At 43.3% G+C, this 23,409-nt stretch overlaps 1 protein-coding gene and 1 long non-coding RNA gene across 2 annotated transcripts in view; both read left to right on the top strand.

Annotated features, from left to right (window-relative positions):
* The window catches only part of LOC115178102 (zinc finger protein 271-like), a 61,924-nt gene extending 41,942 nt beyond the window's left edge, over window positions 1–19,982 (top strand). The window contains exon 4 of the mRNA XM_029739139.1: window positions 18,487–19,982. Coding sequence (XP_029594999.1) covers window positions 18,487–19,565 — 1,079 coding nt within the window. The 3' untranslated portion in view covers window positions 19,566–19,982. The remainder of the gene's footprint in view (window positions 1–18,486) is intronic.
* On the top strand, window positions 5,187–5,625 carry LOC115178109 (uncharacterized). The gene is made up of 2 exons (XR_003872552.1): window positions 5,187–5,228; window positions 5,529–5,625. It is a non-coding gene; the product is annotated as an uncharacterized LOC115178109 (long non-coding RNA).
* Window positions 19,983–23,409: the final 3,427 nt, after the last annotated feature.

The following is a 23,409-nucleotide window of genomic DNA, read 5'->3' on the forward strand; positions in this document are numbered from 1 at the left end:
AAAGTCAGACAGATGGTTAAAGGCCCACAACAGCAGAAATCCACTGTTAATTTATTATTTTTTCACCTTTATTTAACCAGGTAGGCAAGTTGAGAACAAGTTCTCATTTACAACTGCAACCTGGCCAAGAATAAAGCAAAGCAGTTTGACACATACAACAACAGAGTTACACGTGGAATAAACAAAACATACAGTCAACAATAAAGTTGAAGAAAATCTATACACAGTGTGTGCAAATTTACATTTTAGTCATTTAGCAGACGCTCTTATCCAGAGCAACTTACAGTAGTGAATGCATACATTTCATTTCATGCATTTCTTTTTTATTTAAATGTTTTTGTACTGGCCGCCCATGGGAATCGAACCCACAACCCTGGCGTTGCACACACCATGCTGGCATTGCAAACACCATGCTCTACCAACTGAGCCACAGGGAAGACCCTCAAATGAGGTGAGATAAGGGAGGTAAGGCAATAAATAGGCCATGTTGGCGAAGTAATTACAATATACCAATTTGACACTGGAATGATAGATGTGCAGAATACGAATGTGCAAGTAGAGATACTGGGGTGCAAAGGAGCAAGAAATAAATAAATACAGTATGGGATGAGGTAGTTGGATGGGCTATTGGCAGATGGGCTATGTACAGGTGCAGTGATCTGTGAGCTGCTCAGACAGTTGGTGCTTAAAGTTAGTGAGGGAGATATGAGTCTCCAGCTTCAGTGATTTTTGCAGTTCGTTCCAGTCATTGGCAGCAGACAACTGGAAGAAAAGGCGGCCAAAGGAGGATTGGCTTTAGGGGTAACGAGTGAGATATACCTGCTGGAGTGCATGCTATGGGTAGGTGCTGCTATGGGGACCAGTGAGTTGAGATAAGGCAGGGCTTAACCTAGCAGAGACTTGTAGATGACCTGGAGCCAGTGGGTTTGGCGACGAGTATGAAGCGAGGGCCAGCCAACGAGAGCGTACAGGTCGCAGTGTTGGGTATTACATGGGGCTTTGGTGACAAAACAGATGGCACTGTGACAGACTGCATCCAATTTGTTGAGTAGAGTGTTGGGGGTTATTTTGTAAATGATATCGCCAAAGTTAAGGATTGGTCGGATGGTCAGTTTTACGAGGGTATGTTTGGCAGCATGAGTGAAGGAGGATTTGTTGCGAAATAGGAGGCCAATTCTAGATTTCATTTTGGATTGGAGATGCTTAATGTGAGTCTGGAAGGAGAGTTTACAGTCTAACCAGACAACTAGGTATTTGTAGTTGTCCACATATTCTAAGTCAGAACCGTCCAGAGTAGTGATGCTGGACGGACGGGCAGGTGCGGGCAGCGACCGGTTGAAGAGCATGCATTTAGTTTTACATGCATTTAAGAGCAGTTGGAGGCCACGGAAGGAGAGTTGTATGGCATTGAAGCTCATCTGGAGGTTAGTTAACACAGTGTCCCAAAAACGGCCAGAAGTATACAGAATGGTGTCGTCTGCGTAGAGGTGGATCAAATAATCACCAGCAGCAAGAGCGACATCATTGATGTATACAGAGAAGAGAGTCGGCCTGAGAATTGAACCCTGTGGCGCCAGAATAGAGACTGCCAGAGGTCCGGACAACAGGCCCTCCGATTTGACACACTGAACTCTGAGAAGTAGTTGGTGAACCAGGCGAGTCAGTCATTTGAGAAACAAAGGCTGTTTAGTCTGCCAATAAGAATGTGGTGATTGACAGAGTCGAAAGCCTTGGCCAGGTTGATGAATACGGCTGCACAGTATTGTCTCTTATCGATGGCGGTTATGATATCGTTTAGGACCTTGAGCGTGGCTGAGGTGTACCCATGACCAGCTCTGAAACCAGATTGCATAGCGGAGAAGGTACGGTGGGATTCGAAATGGTCGGTAATCTGCTTGTTAACTTGTCTTTCGAAGACTTTAGAAAGGCAGGGTAGGATAGATATAGATCTGTAGCAGTTTGGGTCTAGAGTGTCTCCCCCTTTGAAGAGGGGGATGACCACAGCTGCTTTCCAATCTTTGGGAATCTCAGGTGATACGAAAGAGAGGTTGAACAGGCTAGTAATAGGGGTTGCAACAATTTTGGCAGATTATTTTAGAAAGAGAGGGTCCAGATTGTCTAGCCCGCTGATTTGTAGGGGTCCAGATTTTGCAGCTCTTTCAGAACATCTGCTATCTGGATTTGGGTGAAGGAGAAATGGTGGGGGCTTGGGCGAGTGGCTGTGGGGGGTGCCGGGCAGTTGACCGGGGTAGGGAGAGCCAGGTGGAAAGCATGGCCAGCCGTAGAAAAATGCTTATTGAAATTCTCAATTATAGTGGATTTATCGGTGGTGATAGTGTTACCTAGCCTCAGTGCAGTGGGCAGCTGGGAGGAGGTGCTCTTATTCTCCATGGACTTTACAGTGTCCCAGAACCTTTTGGAGTTAGAGCTACAGGAACTTTTTTGAATTTGTACAACGGGATGCAAATTTCTGTTTGAAATAGCTAGCCTTAGCTTTCCTAACTGCCTGTGTATATTGGTTCCTAACTTCCCTTAAAAGTTGCATATCACTGTAGGACCCATAACTTCACCTAACAACAACATAGACCTAGGACTATAAATCATGTAATATTTCAGGTGAAACATGGAAACTAAAATGTCTCTGTCATGACATTTCATAACCTGATCACCAGATCATTTTGTGAATAATCCCACAAGGCTACTCTGTAATGTGTTGTCATTTTAAATGTCCTGAATGAAGGAAAATATCTCTGTGTGTTGTACAATAGCCTATCCACCAAGGAACAGTTCTCTACACATTATGAGCTAAGTATCTCTGTGTCCAAACAGACTAACGAGACCCTACTGTAAATCAAGTAGACAATAACACATTATAAATATCGATTTGTTAGGGATGTTGGATCCAGCATGGAGCACGGCATAACTGTCTTTACCAGAGTAATGAATGAAGAAGCACTTTGGTTGTTGTTGCATGTCGTTATTAGAGGGCGACCGATTATGATTTTTCAACGCCGATACCGATTATTGGAGGACCAAAAAAAAGCCGATAACGATTAATCGGCCGATTTTTTAAAAATGTATTTATTTATTTATTTGTAATAATGACAATTACAACAATACTGAATGAACACTTATTTTAACTTAATATAACACATCAATAAAATCAATTTAGCCTCAAATAAATAATGAAACATGTTCAATTTGGTTTAAATAATGCAAAAACAATGTTTTGTAGAAGAAAGTAAAAGTGCAATATGTGCCATGTAAAAAAGCTAATGTTTAAGTTCCTTGCTCAGAACATGAGAACATATGAAAGCTGGTGGTTCCTTTAAACATGAGTCTTCAATATTCCCAGGTAAGATGTTTTAGGTTGTAGTTATTATAGGAATTATAGGACTATTTCTCTCTATACGATTTGTATTTCATATACCTTTGACTATTGGATGTTCTTATAGGCACTTTAGTATTGCCAGTGTAACAGTATAGCTTCCGTCCCTCTCCTCGCTCCTACCTGGTCTTGAACCAGGAACACATCGACAAAAGCCATGCTCGAAGCAGCGTTACCCATGTAGAGCAAGGGGAACAACTACTCCAAGTCTCAGAGCGAGTGACGTTTGAAACGCTATTAGCGCGCACCCGGCTAACTAGCTAGCCATTTCACATCGGTTACACCAGCCTCATCTTGGGAGTTGATAGGCTTGAAGTCATAAACAGCGCAATGCATTGCGAAGGGCTGCTGGCAAAACGCACGAAAGTGCTATTTTGAATGAATGCTTACGAGCCTGTTGCTGCCTACCACCACTCTGTCAGACTGCTCTATCAAATCATAGACTTAATTATAACATAATAACACACAGAAACACGAGCCTTAGGTCATTAATATGGTCGAATCCGGAAACTATCATCTCGAAAACAAAACGTTATTCCTGTTACATTGCGCAACCTTCAGTGTTATGTCATAATTACGTAAAATTCTGGCAAATTAGTTCACAACGAGCCAGGCGGCCCAAACTGTTGCATATACCCTGACTGCGTGCAATGAACGCAAAATGACACAATTTCACCTGGTTAATATTGCCTGCTAACGTGGATTTCTTTTAGCTAAATATGCAGGTTTAAAAATATATACTTCTGTGTATTGATTTTAAGAAAGGCATTGATGTTTGTGGTTAGGTACAGTCTGTGCAACGATTGTGCTTTTTTCGCAAATGCGCTTTTGTTAAATCATCCCCCGTTTGGCGAAGTCGGCTGTCTTTGTTAGGAAGAAATAGTCTTCACAGTTCGCAACGAGCCAGGCGGCCCAAACTGCTGATATACCCTGACTCTGTTTGCAAGAGAAGTGACACATTTTCCCTAGTTAAAAGAAATTCATGTTAGCAGGCAATATTAACTAAATATGCAGGTTTAAAAATATATACTTGTGTATTGATTTTAACCTGTTTGGGATAGGGGGCAGTATTTTCACGTCCGGATAAACGTACTCGATTTAATCTGGTTACTACTCCTGCCCAGAAACTAGAATATGCATATAATTAGTAGATTTGAATAGAAAACACTCAAAAGTTTCTCAAACTGTTTGAATGGTGTCTGTGAGTATACGGTGTGGAATGTCATCTATGATTATTTGGCTGTTTTAAATTCTGTGTTGCTCAAAGCCTTGAGTAATTAACCTGTTTTTGAGACAATTGGCTGAAAAGCGTCAATGCTTCAGGAAGCTTTGTTTCCCCATCACTACTCGGCATATTCTCTGTGAAGTAGACTACGGGAGTTTTGTAACTTTATCCACCTTGGCTTACTGCTAGCACACTACCTGACTGACATCTGGAATCTATCTATTTTTGATGTTGGGGATTTTCCCTGCCATCATTCTGTATGTCTCTGCTCTTCTGATCTGCAGTCATGTTTTAGTTGGGTTTTGTTAGTTGGGTTTTAACTGGTCTCCATTAGTTGGGCTCCAGCTCGCTGATCATAGTGTCACGAACCGGCTCGAAGACCGTAACAAACAGTGAGACAACGTGGAGATAAAGAATAACAAAATATTTATTAACTGAAGTAAATACAATTAACACAGGTGTGTGTTTAGTCAGTAGTGTAAGTGAGTGGTCACATGTGATAATGAGGGGTGTTGAAAGGTGCCAACGCAAACAACCAAAATAGCCACAAAAATGCCACAACCAAAATCTGTCTGTGTCTGCATGGAGAGAGTCTCCTCAATGAATGGGGAAGAGGTACATTTATCCTGGGACCCACCCGATCCCAGGTCTGTCTGCATGGAGAGAGTCTCCTCAATAAATGGGGAAGAGGTACATTTATCCTGGGACCCACCCGAGCCCAGGTGTGTCTGCATGGAGAGAGTCTCCTCAATGAACGGGGAAGAGGTGCATTTATCCTGGGACCCACCCGAGCCCAGGTGTGTCTGCATGGAGAGAGTCTCCTCAATGAACGGGGAAGAGGTACATTTATCCTGGGACCCACCCGAGCCCAGGTGTGTCTGCATGGAGAGAGTCTCCTCAATGAACGGGGAAGAGGTGCATTTATCCTGGGACCCACCCGAGCCCAGCCCATTTCACTGATGACCCTCCCGGCTCCGCCCACCGACATCCTATTAAGGAAAACAAGAGCAAAGAGAAAGAATTCAGCAGACAGAGTGGGAGGGTTGTAACAGCAGTATGGTGATATACCAGGGACTGGGGATGTAGTTAGGTTTGTACAGTCTGGTGATATACCAGGGACTGGGGATGTAGTTAGGTTTGTACAGTCTGGTGATATACCAGGGCCTGGGGATGTAGTTAGGTTTGTACAGTCTGATGATATACCAGGGCCTGGGGATGCAGTTAGGTTTGTACAGTCTGGTGATATACCAGGGACTGGGGATGCAGTTAGGTTTGTACAGTCTGATGATATACCAGGGACTGGGGATGCAGTTAGGTTTGTATGCAGTCTGGTGATATACCAGGGACTGGGGATGCAGTTAGCTTTGTACAGTATGGTGATATACCAGGGTCTGGGGATGCAGTTAGGTTTGTACAGTCTGATGATATACCAGGGACTGGGGATGCAGTTAGGTTTGTATACAGTCTGGTGATATACCAGGGCCTGGGGATGCAGTTAGGTTATATGCAGTCTGATGATATACCAGGGACTGGGGATGTAGTTAGGTTTGTACAGTCTGGTGATATACCAGGGACTGGGGATGCAGTTAGGTTTGTACAGTCTGATGATATACCAGGGCCTGGGGATGTAGTTAGGTTTGTACAGTCTGGTGATATACCAGGGACTGGGGATGCAGTTAGGTTTGTATGCAGTCTGGTGATATACCAGGGACTGGGGATGCAGTTAGGTTTGTACAGTCTGGTGATATACCAGGGACTGGGGATGCAGTTAGGTTTGTATGCAGTCTGATGATATACCAGGGCCTGGGGATGTAGTTAGGTTTGTTTTCCTCTAGCTATTCTCCAGTTTGCTCCCAGCAGCGTTCATAGAACATAGATCCCTGTTAAACTAGGCTGCAGAGTTCCTAGTTTGACAGATAATTCAACCAGTGTGTGACCAGGGGGTTTCTTTAAATGAATGAATATGAAACTGCCTTAAATACAGATGTGAAGGACAGTATTTTTTAAATTCTCACTCAAAATATGCACTGCTCTATTTGAACGTCTCAATATAATATTATTATTTCATGAACGGAATGAAAAATAAATTTGGCTGAAAATGTGCGATTTTGTTGCCAACTTTACTTTGCTACCTGACAACTTAATGGTTTATACTTTTTAATTGACGTTTATATTTGTAGTTTTTCCCTCACTCAACTCTTTTTCATTGAACTTTTTCACTCCGGACGCTTTATCTGGACATGGTTCGTGAGGACCTCCAACAGCCGAAGCTAAGTAACATTAACATGATGCCTTCTAATTGCAGTCGCTGTACTCATAATATACAGGAGAACGATCGCCTTACGGCGAAGATAGCTGTGCTGCAAGCACAGCAGATAATATTCTAATTTTTGGTGACTTTAATATTCACATGGAAAAGTCCACAGACCCACTCCAAAAGGCTTTCGGAGCCATCATCGACTCAGTGGGTTTTGTCCAACATGTCTCTGGACCTACTCACGGCCACAGTCATACTCTGGACCTAGTTTTGTCCCGTGGAATAAATGTTGTGGATCTTAATGTTTTTCCTCATAATCCTGGACTATCGGACCACCATTTTATTACGTTTGCAATCGCAACAAATAATCTGCTCAGACCCCAACCAAGGAGCATCAAAAGTCGTGCTATAAATTCTCAGACAACCCAAAGATTCCTTGATGCCCTTCCAGACTCCCTCTGCCTACCCAAGGACATCAGAGGACAAAAATCAGTTAACCACCTAACTGAGGAACTCAATTTAACTTTGCGCAATACCCTAGATGCAGTTGCACCCCTAAAAACTAAAAACATTTGTCATAAGAAACTTGCTTCCTAGTATACAGAAAATACACGAGCTCTGAAGCAAACTTCCAGAAAATTGGAACGGAAATGGCGCCACACCAAACTGGAAGTCTTTCGATTAGCTTGGAAAGACAGTACCGTGCAGTATCGAAGAGCCCTCACTGCTGCTCGATCATCCTATTTTTCCAACTTAATTGAGGAAAATAAGAACAATCCAAAATTTATTTTTGATACTGTCACAAAGCTAACTAAAAAGCAGCATTCCCCAAGAGAGGATGGCTTTCACTTCAGCAGTAATAAATTCATGAACTTCTTTGAGGAAAAGATCATGATCATTAGAAAGCAAATTACGGACTCCTCTTTAAATCTGCGTATTCCTCCAAAGCTCCGTTGTCCTGAGTCTGCACAACTCTGCCAGGACCTAGGATCAAGGGAGACACTCAAGTGTTTTAGTACTATATCTCTTGACACAATGATGAAAATAATCATGGCCTCTAAATCTTCAAGCTGCATACTGGGCCCTATTCCAACTAAACTGCTAAAAGAGCTGCTTCCTGTGCTTGCCCTCCTATGTTGAACATAATAAATGGTTCTCTATGGTTCTCGATGTGTACCAAACTCACTAAAAGTGGCAGTAATAAAGCCTCTCTTGAAAAAGCCAAACCTTGACCCAGAAAATATAAAAAACGATCGGCCTATATCGAATCTTCCATTCCTCTCAAAAATGTTAGAAAAAAACTGCCTTCCTGAAGACAAACAATGTATACGAAACGCTTCAGTCTGGTTTTAGACCCCATCACAGCACTGAGACTGCACTTGTGAAGGTGGTAAATGACCTTTTAATGATGTCAGACCGAGGCTCTGCATCTGTCCTCGTGCTCCTAGATCTTAGTGCTGCTTTTGATACCATCGATCACCACATTCTTTTGGAGAGATTGGAAACCCAAATTGGTCTACACGGACAAGTTCTGGCCTGGTTTAGATCGTGTCTGTCGGAAAGATATCAGTTTGTCTCTGTGAATGGTTTGTCCTCTGACAAATGTAAATCAACTGTAAATGTAAGTGTTCCTCAAGGTTCCGTTTTAGGACCACTATTGTTTTCACTATATATTTTACCTCTTGGGGATGTCATTCGAAAACATAATGTTAAATTTCACTGCTATGCGGATGACACACAGCTGTACATTTCAATGAAACATGGTGAAGCTCCAAAATTGCCCTCGTTAGAAGCCTGTGTTTCAGACATAAGGAAGTGGATGGCTGCAAATGTTCTACTTTTAAACTTGGACAAAACAGAGATGCTTGTTCTAGGTCCCAAGAAACAAAGAGATCTTCTGTTAAATATGACAATTAATCTTGATGGTTGTACAGTCGTCTCAAATAAAACTGTGAAGGACCTCGGTGTTACTCTGGACCCTGATCTCTCTTTTGAAGAACATATCAAGACTGTTTCAAGGGCACCTTTTTTCCATCTACGTAACATTGCAAAAATCAGAAACTTTCTGTCCACAAATGATGCAGAAAAATTAATCCATGCTTTTGTTACTTCTAGGTTGGACTACTGCAATGCTCTACTTTCCGGCTACCCGGATAAAGCACTAAATATACTTCAGTTAGTGCTAAATACGGCTGCTAGAATCCTGACAAGAACCAAAAAATTTGATCATATTACTCCAGTGTTAGCCTCCCTACACTGGCTTCCTGTTAAGGCAACGGCTGATTTCAAGGTTTTACTGCTAACCTACAAAGCATTACATGGGCTTGCTCCTACCTATCTTTCCGATTTGGTCCTGCCGTACATACCTACACGTACGCTACGGTCACAAGACGCAGGCCTCCTAATTGTCCCTAGAATTTCTAAGGAAACAGCTGGAGGCAGGGCTTTCTCCTATAGAGCTCCATTTTTATGGAATAGTCTGCCTACCCAGGTGAGAGATGCAGACTCGGTCTCAACCTTTAAGTCTTTACTGAAGACTCATCTCTTCAGTGGGTCCTATGATTGAGTGTAGTCTGGCCCAGGAGTGTGAAGGTGAACGGAAAGGCTCTGGAGCAACGAACCGCCCTTGCTGTCTCTGCCTGGCCGGTTCCCCTCTCTCCACTGGGATTATCTGCCTCTAACCCTATTACAGGGGTTGAGTCACTGGCTTATTGGTGTTCTTCTCTGCCGTCCCTAGGAGGGGTGCGTCACTTGAGTGGGTTGAGTCACTGACGTGGTCTTCCTGTCTGGGTTGGCGCCCCCCCTTGGGTTGTGCCGTGGCGGAGATCTTTGTGGGCTATACTCGGCCTTGTCTCAGGATGGTAAGTTGGTGGTTGAAGATATCCCTCTAGTGGTGTGGGTGCTGTGCTTTGGCAAAGTGGGTGGGGTTATATCCTTCCTGTTTGGCCCTGTCCGGGGGTGTCGTCGGATGGGGCCACAGTGTCTCCTGACCCCTCCTGTCTCAGCCTCCAGTATTTATGCTGCAGTAGTTTGTGTCGGGGGGCTAGGGTCAGTCTGTTATATCTGGAGTATTTCTCCTGTATTATCCGGTGCCCCCCCTTGGGTTGTGCCGTGGCGGAGATCTTTGTGGGCTATACTCGGCCTTGTCTCAGGATGGTAAGTTGGTGGTTGAAGATATCCCTCTAGTGGTGTGGGTGCTGTGCTTTGGCAAAGTGGGTGGGGTTATATCCTTCCTGTTTGGCCCTGTCCGGGGGTGTCGTCGGATGGGGCCACAGTGTCTCCTGACCCCTCCTGTCTCAGCCTCCAGTATTTATGCTGCAGTAGTTTGTGTCGGGGGGCTAGGGTCAGTCTGTTATATCTGGAGTATTTCTCCTGTATTATCCGGTGTCCTGTGTGAATTTAAGTATGGTCTCTCTAATTCTCTCTTTCTCTCTCTCGGAGGACCTGAGCCCTAGGACCATGCCTCAGGACTACCTGACATGATGACTCCTTGCTGTCCCCAGTCCACCTGGCCGTGCTGCTGCTCCAGTTTCAACTGTTCTGCCTGCAGCTATGGAACCCTGACCTGTTCACCGGACGTGCTACCTGTCCCAGACCTGCTGTTTTCAACTCTCTAGAGACAGCAGGAGCGGTAGAGATACTCTGAATGATCGGCTATGAAAAGCCAACTGCCATTTACTCCTGAGGTGCTGACCTGTTGCACCCTCTACAACCACTGTGAATATTATTATTTGACCAGGCTGGTCATTTATGAACATTTGAACATCTTGGCCATGTGCTGTTATAATCTCCACCCGGCACAGCCAGAAGAGGACTGGCAACCCCTCATAGCCTGGTTCCTCTCTAGGTTTTTTCCTAGGTTTTGGCCTTTCTAGGGAGTTTTTCCTAGCCACCGTGCTTCTACACCTGCATTGCTTGCTGTTTGGGGTTTTAGGCTGGGTTTCTGTACAGCACTTTTAGATATCAGCTGATGTAAGAAGGGATATATAAATACATTTGATTTGATTTGAAGAAAAAAAAAACGTATCTTAACGCCGGTAACCACTCCAGTCAGCAGACGGCGATGTGCGTCTTTCAGGCGATGCTGCTAGCGTGACGTATAATCTAGTGGACGGAACGGATCAACAACAACGAGTCAGCCACCTTGGTAGCCAACAGCCGAAACATTTAGACTGTTTCTGTGCATATTTGCCTCTGTGTTTTAAATATACTTCTGACATCTAGTTAATTGCCCCCATTTAAATGTTATAATGTTAGGTACATTGTTAGTCAACTAGCTGGCTTGATAAATTAGCCTAGCACTAAACTAGTCGCTCATGCTAACTAGCTAGCTAGCTAACATCCCCAACCATGAGCTTACTGATGTATTCCTCGCCTGCTAAAGAAGAGGAGGTCTGTTGGACGGAGAAAGAAGCTCTGGGGCTGAACATTGTCGTGAAAGAGGAGGAGGAAGAGGAGGATGTTACAGTAAAACAAGTAGAGGGTGAGGCTGTTACAGTGAAAGAAGAAGAGAAAGACGTTTCAGTTAAAGAAGAGGAAGACGCGTTCAGAGTGAAAGAGGAGGAGGAAGCAGTTTTTGGAGTGAAGAAGGAAGGAGAGATTACTGTCACATTGGAAGATGAAGAGGAGGAGACAGGAGATCTGAATAACACCAGTAAGTACCGCCTTCAATTTGTTTTTAACTTTGGATATTCGGAGTTGGCTCGTCAATACCTCTTCAACGGAGGGTCCTGGGATGATGACTGATATGTCTAGAATCAGACGACGTAGAGAACAAGCTGCCCCTTGTTTTCTCCGTTCCGTTTCCTAAATGTGACTTAACATATATATTTGAGAAGGGTCTATCTGCTGACCGCAGACTGGGGGGCACGGCATGTATTGATTTTAATGTAGTGATGTTTTACTGCACACCGTGCCCCCCAATAGTGCCATGTGAGAGTTGGGTTGGCTACACCAAAGATTATGGATATACTGACAAGATGTCTCTCCGCCCTAACAAGGGGAGTCGTTGTCCACAAAGCGGCACTGTGGGTCGTCTATCTCCCGCCTATCTATACTAGCCTCATGACATGAATATGCATAGCCATCTGGAGACAACTCCTATAGTGTTTTTATTAGAACACACCGTTCTATACAGTCCACCTGGTAGAGGTTCATATCTGACAGAGATGAACACACCGTTCTATACAGTCCACCTGGCAGAGGTTCATATCTGACAGAGATGAACACACCGTTCTATACAGTCCACCTGGTAGAGGTTCATATCTGACAGAGATGAACACACCGTTCTATACAGTCCACCTGGTAGAGGTTCATATCTGACAGAGATGAACACACCGTTTTATACAGTCCACCTGGTAGAGGTTCATATCTGACAGAGATGAACACACCGTTCTATACAGTCCACCTGGTAGAGGTTCATATCTGACAGAGATGAACACACCGTTCTATACAGTCCACCTGGTAGAGGTTCATATCTGACAGAGATGAAAATCTCTGTTAGAAACTTAGAAAGAGGGGGAGTCTAAAGCTGCAACAACTAGGATTATGCCTTCGGCTTCTGGACAACAAAATAATGTTGATATGAAAACCAATAGAACAGAAGTGAAATTACATAGTGGTGGGTCTAATAGAACAGGAGAGACATGACATAGTGGTGTGTCTAATAGAACAGGAGAGAAATGACATAGTGGTGGGTCTAATAGAACAGGAGAGAAATGACATAGTGGTGGGTCCAATAGAACAGGAGAGACATGACATAGTGGTGGGTCTAATAGAACAGGGGAGAAATGACATAGTGGTGTCTCTAATAGAACAGGAGAGAAATGACATAGTGGTGGGTCCAATAGAACAGGAGAGACATGACATAGTGGTGGGTCTAATAGAACAGGGGAGAAATGACATAGTGGTGGGTCTAATAGAACAGGGGAGAAATGACATAGTGGTGGGTCCAATAGAACAGGAGAGACATGACATAGTGGTGGGTCTAATAGAACAGGAGAGAAATGACATAGTGGTGGGTCTAATAGAACAGGAGAGACATGACATAGTGGTGGGTCTAATAGAACAGGAGAGAAATGACATAGTGGTGGGTCCTATAGAACAGGAGAGACATGACATAGTGGTGGGTCTAATAGAACAGGAGAGAAATGACATAGTGGTGGGTCTAATAGAACAGGAGAGAAATGACATAGTGGTGGGTCTAATAGAACAGGAGAGAAATGACATAGTGGTGGGTCTAATAGAACAGGAGAGAAATGACATAGTGGTGGGTCTAATAGAACAGGAGAGAAATGACATAGTGGTGGGTCTAATAGAACAGGAGAGAAATGACATAGTGGTGGGTCTAATAGAACAGGAGAGAAATGACATAGTGGTGGGTCCAATAGAACAGGAGAGACATGACATAGTGGTGGGTCTAATAGAACAGGAGAGAAATGACATAGTGGTGGGTCTAATAGAACAGGAGAGACATGACACAGAGTTACACGTGTGATAAACAAACGTACAGTCAATAACACAATAGATAAATCTATCATCGCCGTCATGTGCAAATGAAGTAAGGAGGGAAGGCAATAAATGGGTAATTACAGAGGTAATTACTATTTAGCAATTAACACTGGAGTGATGTGAAGAAAAAAAATAGCTGTTTCAATTAACAAATGTCACCAGTAGTAAATGTACTGTTACTTCCTGTCATTTGGTTACATTCATTTCTGTTAATAAATGTATTAATTACAGTAGTTTACTGTTGTCATTATCGGAGTGGAAACGTTGTCTGTTCAAAACCTGCTGCACTTGTGAGAAACCAGTTTTGGTTTACATTTCACATTTACATTTTAGTCATTTAGCAGACGCTCTTATCCAGAGCGACTTACAGTAGTGAATGCATACATTTCATACATTTTCTTTTTTTTCTGTGCTGGCCCCCCGTGGGAATCGAACCCACAACCCTGGTGTTGCAAACACCATGCTCTACCAACTGAGCTACAGGGAAGGTTTATTTCAGAACCATCATTTACAAGATTTGTCAAATTTTTTCCATTGTCTTTTTGTTTGGAGTGCTCCATGTGAGCAATGAGCATGTCTGGTTTCTCTGTCCTGATCATGTTGAGGGAGCGCGTGTCTGGTTTCTCTGTCCTGATCATGTTGAGGGAGCGCGTGTCTGGTTTCTCTGTCCTGATCATGTTGAGGGAGCGCGTGTCTGGTTTCTCTGTCCTGATCATGTTGAGGGAGCGCGTGTCTGGTTTCTCTGTCCTGATCATGTTGAGGGAGCGCGTGTCTGGTTTCTCTGTCCTGATCATGTTGAGGGAGCGTGTGTCTGGTTTCTCTGTCCTGATCATGTTGAGGGAGCGCACACCCTCATTCATACTGGGTTCCTTACAAACAACAGGATTTGTCACAACCTTCCCTCCAGCCAAATAATTTCCCAATATGAATGAGACCCCCTTCACTGGTAGGCTAGGCCTCACTCCAACGACAACGGAATGAGACATGAGATCAGATTCCAGTTCCACATTATATAAAGGAACTTCCATGCAACCATCTCCACGTCATGTACTGACACACTGGAACCAGTCGTCTTGTACTGACACACTGGAACCAGTTGTCTTGTACTAACACCCTGGAACCAGTTGTCTTGTACTAACACACTGGAACCAGTTGTCTTGTACTGACACACTGGAACCAGTCGTCTTGTACTGACACACTGGAACCAGTTGTCTTGCACTAACACACTGGAACCAGTTGTCTTGTACTGACACACTGGAACCAGTCGTCTTGTACTGACACACTGGAACCAGTCGTCTTGTACTGACACACTGGAACCAGTCGTCTTGTACTGACACACTGGAACCAGTCGTCTTGTACTGACACACTGGAACCAGTCGTCTTGTACTGACACACTGGAACCAGTCGCCTTGTACTGACACACTGGAACCAGTCGCCTTGTACTGACACACTGGAACCAGTCGTCTTGTACTGACACCCTGGAACCAGTCGTCTTGTACTGACACACTGGAACCAGTCGTCTTGTACTGACACACTGGAACCAGTCGTCTTGTACTGACACACTGGAACCAGTCGCCTTGTACTGACACACTGGAACCAGTCGCCTTGTACTGACACACTGGAACCAGTCGCCTTGTACTGACACACTGGAACCAGTTGCTGAAGTGTCAAAGACAAAACACCCTCCAACACGAAGGGCTTCCCCAGTATAGTACTGTAGAAACACCCTCCAACATGAAGGGCTTCCCCAGTATAGTACTGTAGAAACACCCTCCAACATGAAGGGCTTCCCCAGTATAGTACTGTAGAAACACCCTCCAACATGAAGGGCTTCCCCAGTATAGTACTGTAGAAACACCCTCCAACATGAAGGGCTTCCCCAGTATAGTACTGTAGAAACACCCTCCAACATGAAGGGCTTCCCCAGTATAGTACTGTAGAAACACCCTCCAACATGAAGGGCTTCCCCAGTATAGTACTGTAGAAACACATGGAACAACAGTAACCACAGTAACACATTGGATAACATTCACAACATGGAACAACAGTAACCATAGTAACACATTGGATAACATTCACAACATGGAACAACAGTAACCATAGTAACACATTGGATAACATTCACAACATGGAACAACAGTAACCATAGTAACATTGTTTCCCCCAGAACATCTAAAGGAAGTTTGTTCTGAAGTGTCTGTCCTGTATCTGAGAGATAAAATGTATCTGAGATGTATACAAAATAAAACGTGCACGTCTTTAACTCCTTATTTATGTCACTAAAGTCTTTCCACATTTTGTTACGTTACAGCCTTATTCTACTATGGATTAAATATCAATCTACAGTCGTGGCCAAAAGTTTTGAGTGACACAAATATTAATTTCCACAAAGTTTGCTGCTTCAGTGTCTTTTAGATATTTTGGTCAGATGTTACTATGGAATACTGACGTACAATTACAAGCATTTCATAAGTGTCAAAGGCTTGTATTGACAATTACATGAAGTTGATGCAAAGAGTCAATATTTCAATATTTCCAGTGTTGACCCTTCTTTTTCAAGACCTTTGCAATCTACCCTGGCATGCTGTCAATTAACTTCTGGGCCACATCCTGACTGATGGCAGCCCATTCATGCATAATCAATGCTTGGAGTTTGTCAGAATTTGTGGGGTTTTGTTTGTCCACCCGCCTCTTGAGGATTGACCACAAGTTCTCAATGGGATTAAGGTCTGGGGAGTTTCCTGGCCATGGACCCAAAATATTGATGTTTTGTTCCCCGAGCCACTTGGTTATCACTTTTGCGTTATGGCAAGGTGCCCCATCATGCTGGAAAAGGCATTGTTCGTCACCAAACTGTTCCTGGATGGTTGGGGGAAGTTGCTCTCGGAGGATGTGTTGGTACCATTCTTTATTCATGGCTGTGTTCTTAGGCATAATTGTGAGTGAGCCCACGCCCTTGGCTGAGAAGCAACCCCACACATGAATGGTCTCAGGATGCTTTACTGTTGGCATGACACAGGACTGATGGTAGCGCTCACCTTGTCTCTCCGGACAAGCTTTTTTCCGGATGCCCCAAACAGTCGGAATTGGGATTCATCAGAGAAAATGACTTTACCCCAGTCCTCAGCAGTCCAATCCCTGTACCTTTTGCAGAATATCAGTCTGTCCCTGATGTTTTTCCTGGAGAGAAGTGGCTTCTTTGCTGCCCTTCTTGACACCAGGCCATCCTCCAAAAGTCTTCGCCTCACTGTGCGTGCAGATGTACTCACACCTGCCTGCTGCCATTCCTGAGCAAGCTCTGTACTGGTGGTGCCCCGATCCTGCAGCTGAATCAACTTTAGGAGACGGTCCTGCTGGACTTTCTTGGGCGCCCTGAAGCCTTCTTCACAACAATTTAACCGCTCTCCTTGAAGTTCTTGATGATCCAATAAATGGTTGATTTAGGTGCAATCTTACCGGCAGCAATATCCTTGCCTGTGAAGCCCTTTATGTGCAAAGCAATGATTACGGTACGTGTTTCCTTGCAGGTAACCATGGATGACAGAGGAAGAACAATGATTCCAAGCACCACCCTCTTTTTGAAGCTTCCAGTCTGTTATTCGAACTCAATCAGCATGACAGAGTGATCTCCAGCCTTGTCCTCGTCAACACTCACACCTGTGTTAACGAGAGAATCACTGACATGATGTCAGCTGGTCCTTTTGTGGCAGGGCTGAAATGCAGTGGAAATGTTTTTGGGGGATTCACTTCATTTGCATGGCAAAGAGGGACTTTGCGATTAATTGCAATTAATCTGATCACTCTTCATAACATTCTGGAGTATATGCAAATTGCCATCATACAAACTGAGGCAGCAGACTTTGTGAAAATGAATATGTGTAATTCTCAAAACTTTTGGCCACGACTGTATACACAATACCTCATAATGAAAAAGCTAAAATAGGTTTGTAGAAAACATGTCACATTTATTAAAAAGAAAAAACAGATACCTTAATTTACATAAGTATTCAGACCGTTTGCTATGAGACTTGAAATTGAGCTCAGGTGCATACTGTTTCCATTGATCATCGTTGAGATGTTTCTACAACTTGATTGGTGTCCACCTGTGGTAAATTCAATTGATTGGACTTGATTTGGAAAGGCACACACCTGTCTGGCTACCACAGCATTCTGAAGCCATACGCCATCCCATCTGGTTTGCGCTTAGTGGGACTATCATTTGTTTTTCAACAGGACAATGACCCAACACACCTCCAGGCTGTGTAAGGTCTATTTGACCAAAAAGCAGAGTGATGGAGTGCTGCATCAGATGACCTGGCCTCCACAATCACCCGACCTTAACCCAATTGAAATGGTTTGGGATGAGTTGGACCGCAGAGTGAAGGAAAAGCAGTCAACAAGTGCTCAGCATATGTGGGAACTCCTTCAAGACTGTTGGAAAAGCATTCCAGGTGAAGCTGGATGAGACACTGCCAAGAGTGTACAAAGCTGTCATGAAGGCAAAGGGTGGCTACTTTGAATAATCTAAAATATATTTTGATTTGTTTACCACTTTTTTGGTTACTACATGATTCCATATGTGTTATTTCATAGTTGTCATGTCTTCACTATTATTCTACAATGTAGAAAATAGTAAAAATAAAGAAAAACCCATGAATGGTGTGTCCAAACTTTTGACTGATACTGTATATCTCATGAATGTTTTTGCATTCAGTTACAAAAAGTAACTTTCTTACCACTTCTTCCATAGTCAAACATGTAAGGAAAGCTTTTTTTTTTTAAATCAAAAGGAATGTTGTCAAAAATGTTTTGAATTCAAATGGATTTACCCAGCCTACAAAGCACTACAGCCACTCTGTGATGAACAGTTCTGCTCTTTTATTGAGGGATCTAGTCTAGATTAAACCTCATAGGAAGACAGTTTTATCATGTGGAGGTTTCATTCAGGTCTCTGTATAACTAGATACTGTTTGTCTTTGACAGGAGAAAGAGCAGACTCTCACTATGACAGCAGGAAGAGTCCTTCAGGGGAACCAGACCCAGAGACGCCCAAACCAGCGAGACAACACCACTGCTCCCACTGTGAAAAGAGTTTTCGCTGGTTAGGGAACCTAAAACGCCATGAGAGGACACACACAGGAGAAAAGCCTTTCCAATGCTTCCAATGTGAAAAGAGATTTTCCGGATCAGGGGACTTAAAAGCTCATGAGAGGACACACACAGGAGAAAAGCCTTTCCAATGTTCCCAGTGTAAAAATAGGTTTTCACGAGTAGGGGACCTAAAAGCTCATGAGAGGACACACACAGGAGAAAAGCCTTTCCAATGTTCCCAGTGTGGAAAGAGTTTTACCCTGTTAGCTAATCTGAAAAGGCATGAGAGAATACACACAGGAGAAAATCCTTATCACTGTTCCCATTGTGGGATGAGTTTTATTCAGTTAGCGAGCCTGAAGGCACATGAGTGGACACACACAGAAGAAAAGCCTTTCCAGTGTTCCCAGTGTAGAAAGATTTTTACCCTGTTAGCTAACCTGAAAAGGCATGAGAGAATACACACAGGAGAAAAGCCTTACCACTGCTTCCAGTGTGAAAAGAGATTTTCCCGATCAGGGGACCTAAAAGCTCATGAGTGGACACACACAGGAGAAGAACCTTTCCATTGTTCCCAGTGTAGAAAGCGTTTTACTGTGTTAGCTAACCTGAAAAGGCATGAGAGAATACACACAGGAGAAAAGCCTCATCACTGTTCCCACTGTGGAATGAGTTTTATTCAGTCAAGGAGCCTGAAGGAGCATGAGTGGACACACACAGGAGAAAAGCCTTTCCAATGTTCCCAGTGTGGAAAAAGTTTTATTGTGTTAAGTAACCTAAAAAGGCATGAGAGAATACACACAGGAGAAAAGCCATTCCAATGTTCCCATTGTGGAAACAGTTTTACTCAGAGAGGGCACCTAAAAGAGCATGAGAGAATACACACAGGAGAAAAGCCTTACCACTGCTCCCAGTGTAAAAATAGATTTTCCAGAGTAGGGGACCTAAAAGCTCATGAGAGGACACACACAGGAGAAAAGCCTTTCCAATGTTCCCAGTGTAGAAAGAGTTTTACTGTGTTAGCTACCCTGAAAAGGCATGAGAGAAAACACACTGAAGAAAAGCCGAGCACCGAAGACGTGGATGGCGATTAAGGCAGCCCCCGCACATCTCTGATTCAGAGGGGTTGGGTTAAATGTGGAAGACACATTTCAGTTGAATGCATTCAGTTGTACAACTGACAAGGTATCCTCCTTTCCCATTCCCTATTATAGAGCTCTGCTCAGCCTATAAACATGAAAGCAAGGTTAGATTTAATGTTCTACATTATTATTATTATTAGGGCAGCCACCAAGTTATGAAAATGATGGTATGTTCTGAAAACTGACTTCAGGTTTTTGAGGAATCTAGCTTCGCAGGAAGAAAGTTTGATTTTATGGAGATTTAATTCAGTTCTCTTTCTCGTATTTAACTAAATACTCTGTCTTTGGTAGGAGAGGGACCAGACTTATCACTGTTCCCACTGTGGAATGAGTTTTATTCAGTTAGGGAGCCTGAAGGAGCATGAGTGGACAAACACAGGAGAAAAGCCTTACCACTGCTCCCAGTGTAAAAACAGATTTTCACAAGTAGGGGACCTAAAAGCTCATGACAGAATACACACAGGAGAAAAGCCTTTCCAATGTTCCCAGTGTGGAAAGAGTTTTACCTGGTTAAGGAGCCTGAAGGAGCATAAGAGGACACACATGATAAAAGTCCAGTCAGTGCTCTCTCTGTGTGGAAGGGCATTTTCCCAGTCAGAGAACCTGAAATCACATGAGAGAATAGAAAAGCTGTATTCTGACTTATATTTTTGACTGAGAATTTGTGTTTTTGTTTTGTGCCACATGAAATCATATTGTTTATGATTATACCTGTCTATATAAGGTCCCACAGTTGGCAATGCATGTCAGAGCAAATTCCAAGCCATGAGGTCGAAGAAATTGTCCGTAGAGCTCAGAGACAGGATTGTGTCGAGGCACAGATCTGTGGAAGGGTACCAAAAAATGTCTGCAGAATTGAAGGTTCCTAATGGAAGAAGTTTGGAACCACCAAGACTCTTCCTAGAGCTGTCCGCACGGCCAAACTGAGCAATCGGGGGAGAAGGACCTTGGTCAGGGAGGTGACCAAGAACCCGATGTTCACTCTGACAGAGTTCCAGAAGGACAATCATCTCTGCAGCACTCCAACAATCAGGCCTTTATGGTAGAGTGGCCAGACGGAGGCCACTCCTCAGTAAAAGGCACATGACAGCCTGCTTGGAGTTTACCAAAAGGCACCTAAAGACTCTCAGACCATGAGAAACAAGATTCTCTGGTCTGATGAAACCCAGATTGAACTCTTTGTCCTGAATGCCAAGCCTTGCGTAAAGCGTGGTGGTGGCAACATCATGCTGTCGGGATGTTTTTCAGCGCCAGGGACTGGGAGACTAGTCAGGATCGAGGGAAAGATGAACAGAGTGCAGAGAGATCCTTGATGAAAACCTGCTACAGAGAGCTCAGGATCTCAGACTGGGGTGAAGGTTCACCTACCAAAAGGACAATGACCTTAAGCCCACAGCCAAGACAACGCAGGAGTTGCTTCGGGACAAGTCTCTGAATAACCTTGAGTGGCCCAGCCGGAGCTCGGACCTGAAAAGAGCTGTGCAGCGACGCTCCCCATCCAACCTGACAAAGCTTGAGAGGATCTGCAGAGAAGAATGGGAGAAACTCCCCAAATACAGGTGTGCCAAGCTTGTAACGTCATACTCCAGAAGACTTGAGCCTCTAATCGCTGCCAATGGTGTTTCAACAAAGTACGTAGTAAACGGTCTGAATACTTCGGTTTATTTTAATAAATTAGCAAAAAAATCTAAATCCGTGTATTTGGTTTGTCATTATGGGGTATTGTGATGTCATTATGGGGTATGCGTTGATTGATGAGAATTAAAAAAAAATTAAATCCATTTTAGAATAAGGCTGTAATATAACAAAATGTGGAAAAAGTGAAGGGGTCTGAATACTTTCCGAATGCACTGTATTGTTACACCATGTAGGAGCAGTGTAGACCTAGTCTGTTCATTATATACATCTACATGATGTATTGTTACACCATGTAGGAGCAGTATAGACCTAGTCTGTTCATTATATACATCTACATGATGTATTGTTACACCGTGTAGGAGCAGTATAGACCTAGTCTGTCCATTTTATATACACTGCCGTTCAAAAGTTTGGGGTCACTTAAAAATGTCCTTGTTTTGAAAGAAAAGCTATTTTTTTTAATCCATTAAAATAACATAAAATTTATCCGAAAAACAGTGTAGACATTGTTAATGTTGTAAATGACTATTGTAGCTGGAAAAACAGCTGCATTTTTAAATGGAATATCTACAGTTGGAAGTTACATATACTTAGGTTGGAGTCATTAAAACTAATTTTTCAACCACTCCACAAATGTCTTGTTAACAAACTATAGTTTTGGCAAGTCGGTTAGGACATTTACTTTGTGCATGACACAAGTAATTTTTCCAACAATTGTTTACAGGCAGATTATTTCACTTATAATTCACACTAGCACAATTCCAGTGGGTCAGAAGTTTACATACACTAAGTTGACTGTGCCTTTAAACAGCTTGGAAAATTCCAGAAAATTATGTCATGGCTTTAGAAGCTTCTGATAGGCTAATTGACATAATTTGAGTCCATTGTAGGTGTACCTGTGGATGTATTTCAAGGCCTACCTTCAAACTCGGTGCCTCTTTGCTTGACATCATGGGAAAATCAAAAGAAATCAGTCAAGACCTCAGAAAAAAATTGTAGACCTCCACAAGTCTGGTTCAGTTTCCAAACGCAGTTTCCAAACGCCTGAAGGTACCACGTTCATCTGTACAAACAATAGTATGCAAGTATAAACACCATGGGACGATGCAGCCGTCATACCGCTCAGGAAGGAGACATGTTCTGTCTCCTAGAGATTAATGTAGTTTGGTGCGAAAAGTGCAAATAAATCCCAGAACAACAGCAAAGGACCTTGTGAAGATGCTGGAGGAAACAGGTACAAAAGTATCTATGTCCACAGTAAAACGAGACCTATATCGACATAACCTGAAAGGCCGCTCAGCAAGGAATAAGCCACTGCTCCAAAACCGCCATAAAAAGGCCAGACTACGGTTTGCAACTGCACATGGGGACAAAATCGTACTTTTTGGAGAAATGTCCTCTGGTCTAATGAAACAAATATAGAACTGTTTGGCCATAATGACCATTGTTATGTTTGGAGGAGAAAGGGGGAGGCTTGCAAGCCGAAGAACACCATCCCAACTGTGAAGCACGGGGGTGGCAGCATCATGTTGTGGGGGTGCTTTGCTGCAGGAGGGACTGGTGCACTTCACAAATAGATGGCATCATGAGGATGGAAAATTATGTGGATATATTGAAGCAACATCTCAAGACATCAGTCAGGAAGTTAAAGCTTGGTCGCAAATGGGTCTTCCAAATGGACAATGACCCCAAGCATACTTCCAAAGTTGTGGCAAAATGGCTTAAGGACAACAAAGTCAAGGTATTGGAGTGGCCATCACAAAGCCCTGACCTCAATCCTATGGAAAATTTGTGGGCAGAACTGAAAAAGGGTGTGCGAGCAAGGAGGCCTACAAACCTGACTCAGTTATACCAGCTCTGTCAGGAGGAATGGGCCAAAATTCACCCAACTTACTGTGGGAAGCTTGTGGAAGGCTACCCAAAACATTTGACCCAAGTTAAACAATTTAAAGGCAATGCTACCAAATACTAATTGAGTGTATGTAAACTTCTGACCCACTGGGAATTTGATGATAGAAATAAAAGCTGAAATAAATCATTCTCTCTACTATTATTCTGACATTTCACATTCTTAAATAAAGTGGTTATCCTAACTGACCTAAAACTGAATTTTTACTAGGATTTAATGTTAGGAATTGTGAAAAACTGAGTTTAAATG

Source organism: Salmo trutta, chromosome 38, assembly GCF_901001165.1.
Source record: "Salmo trutta chromosome 38, fSalTru1.1, whole genome shotgun sequence".
Lineage (NCBI taxonomy): Eukaryota > Metazoa > Chordata > Actinopteri > Salmoniformes > Salmonidae > Salmo > Salmo trutta.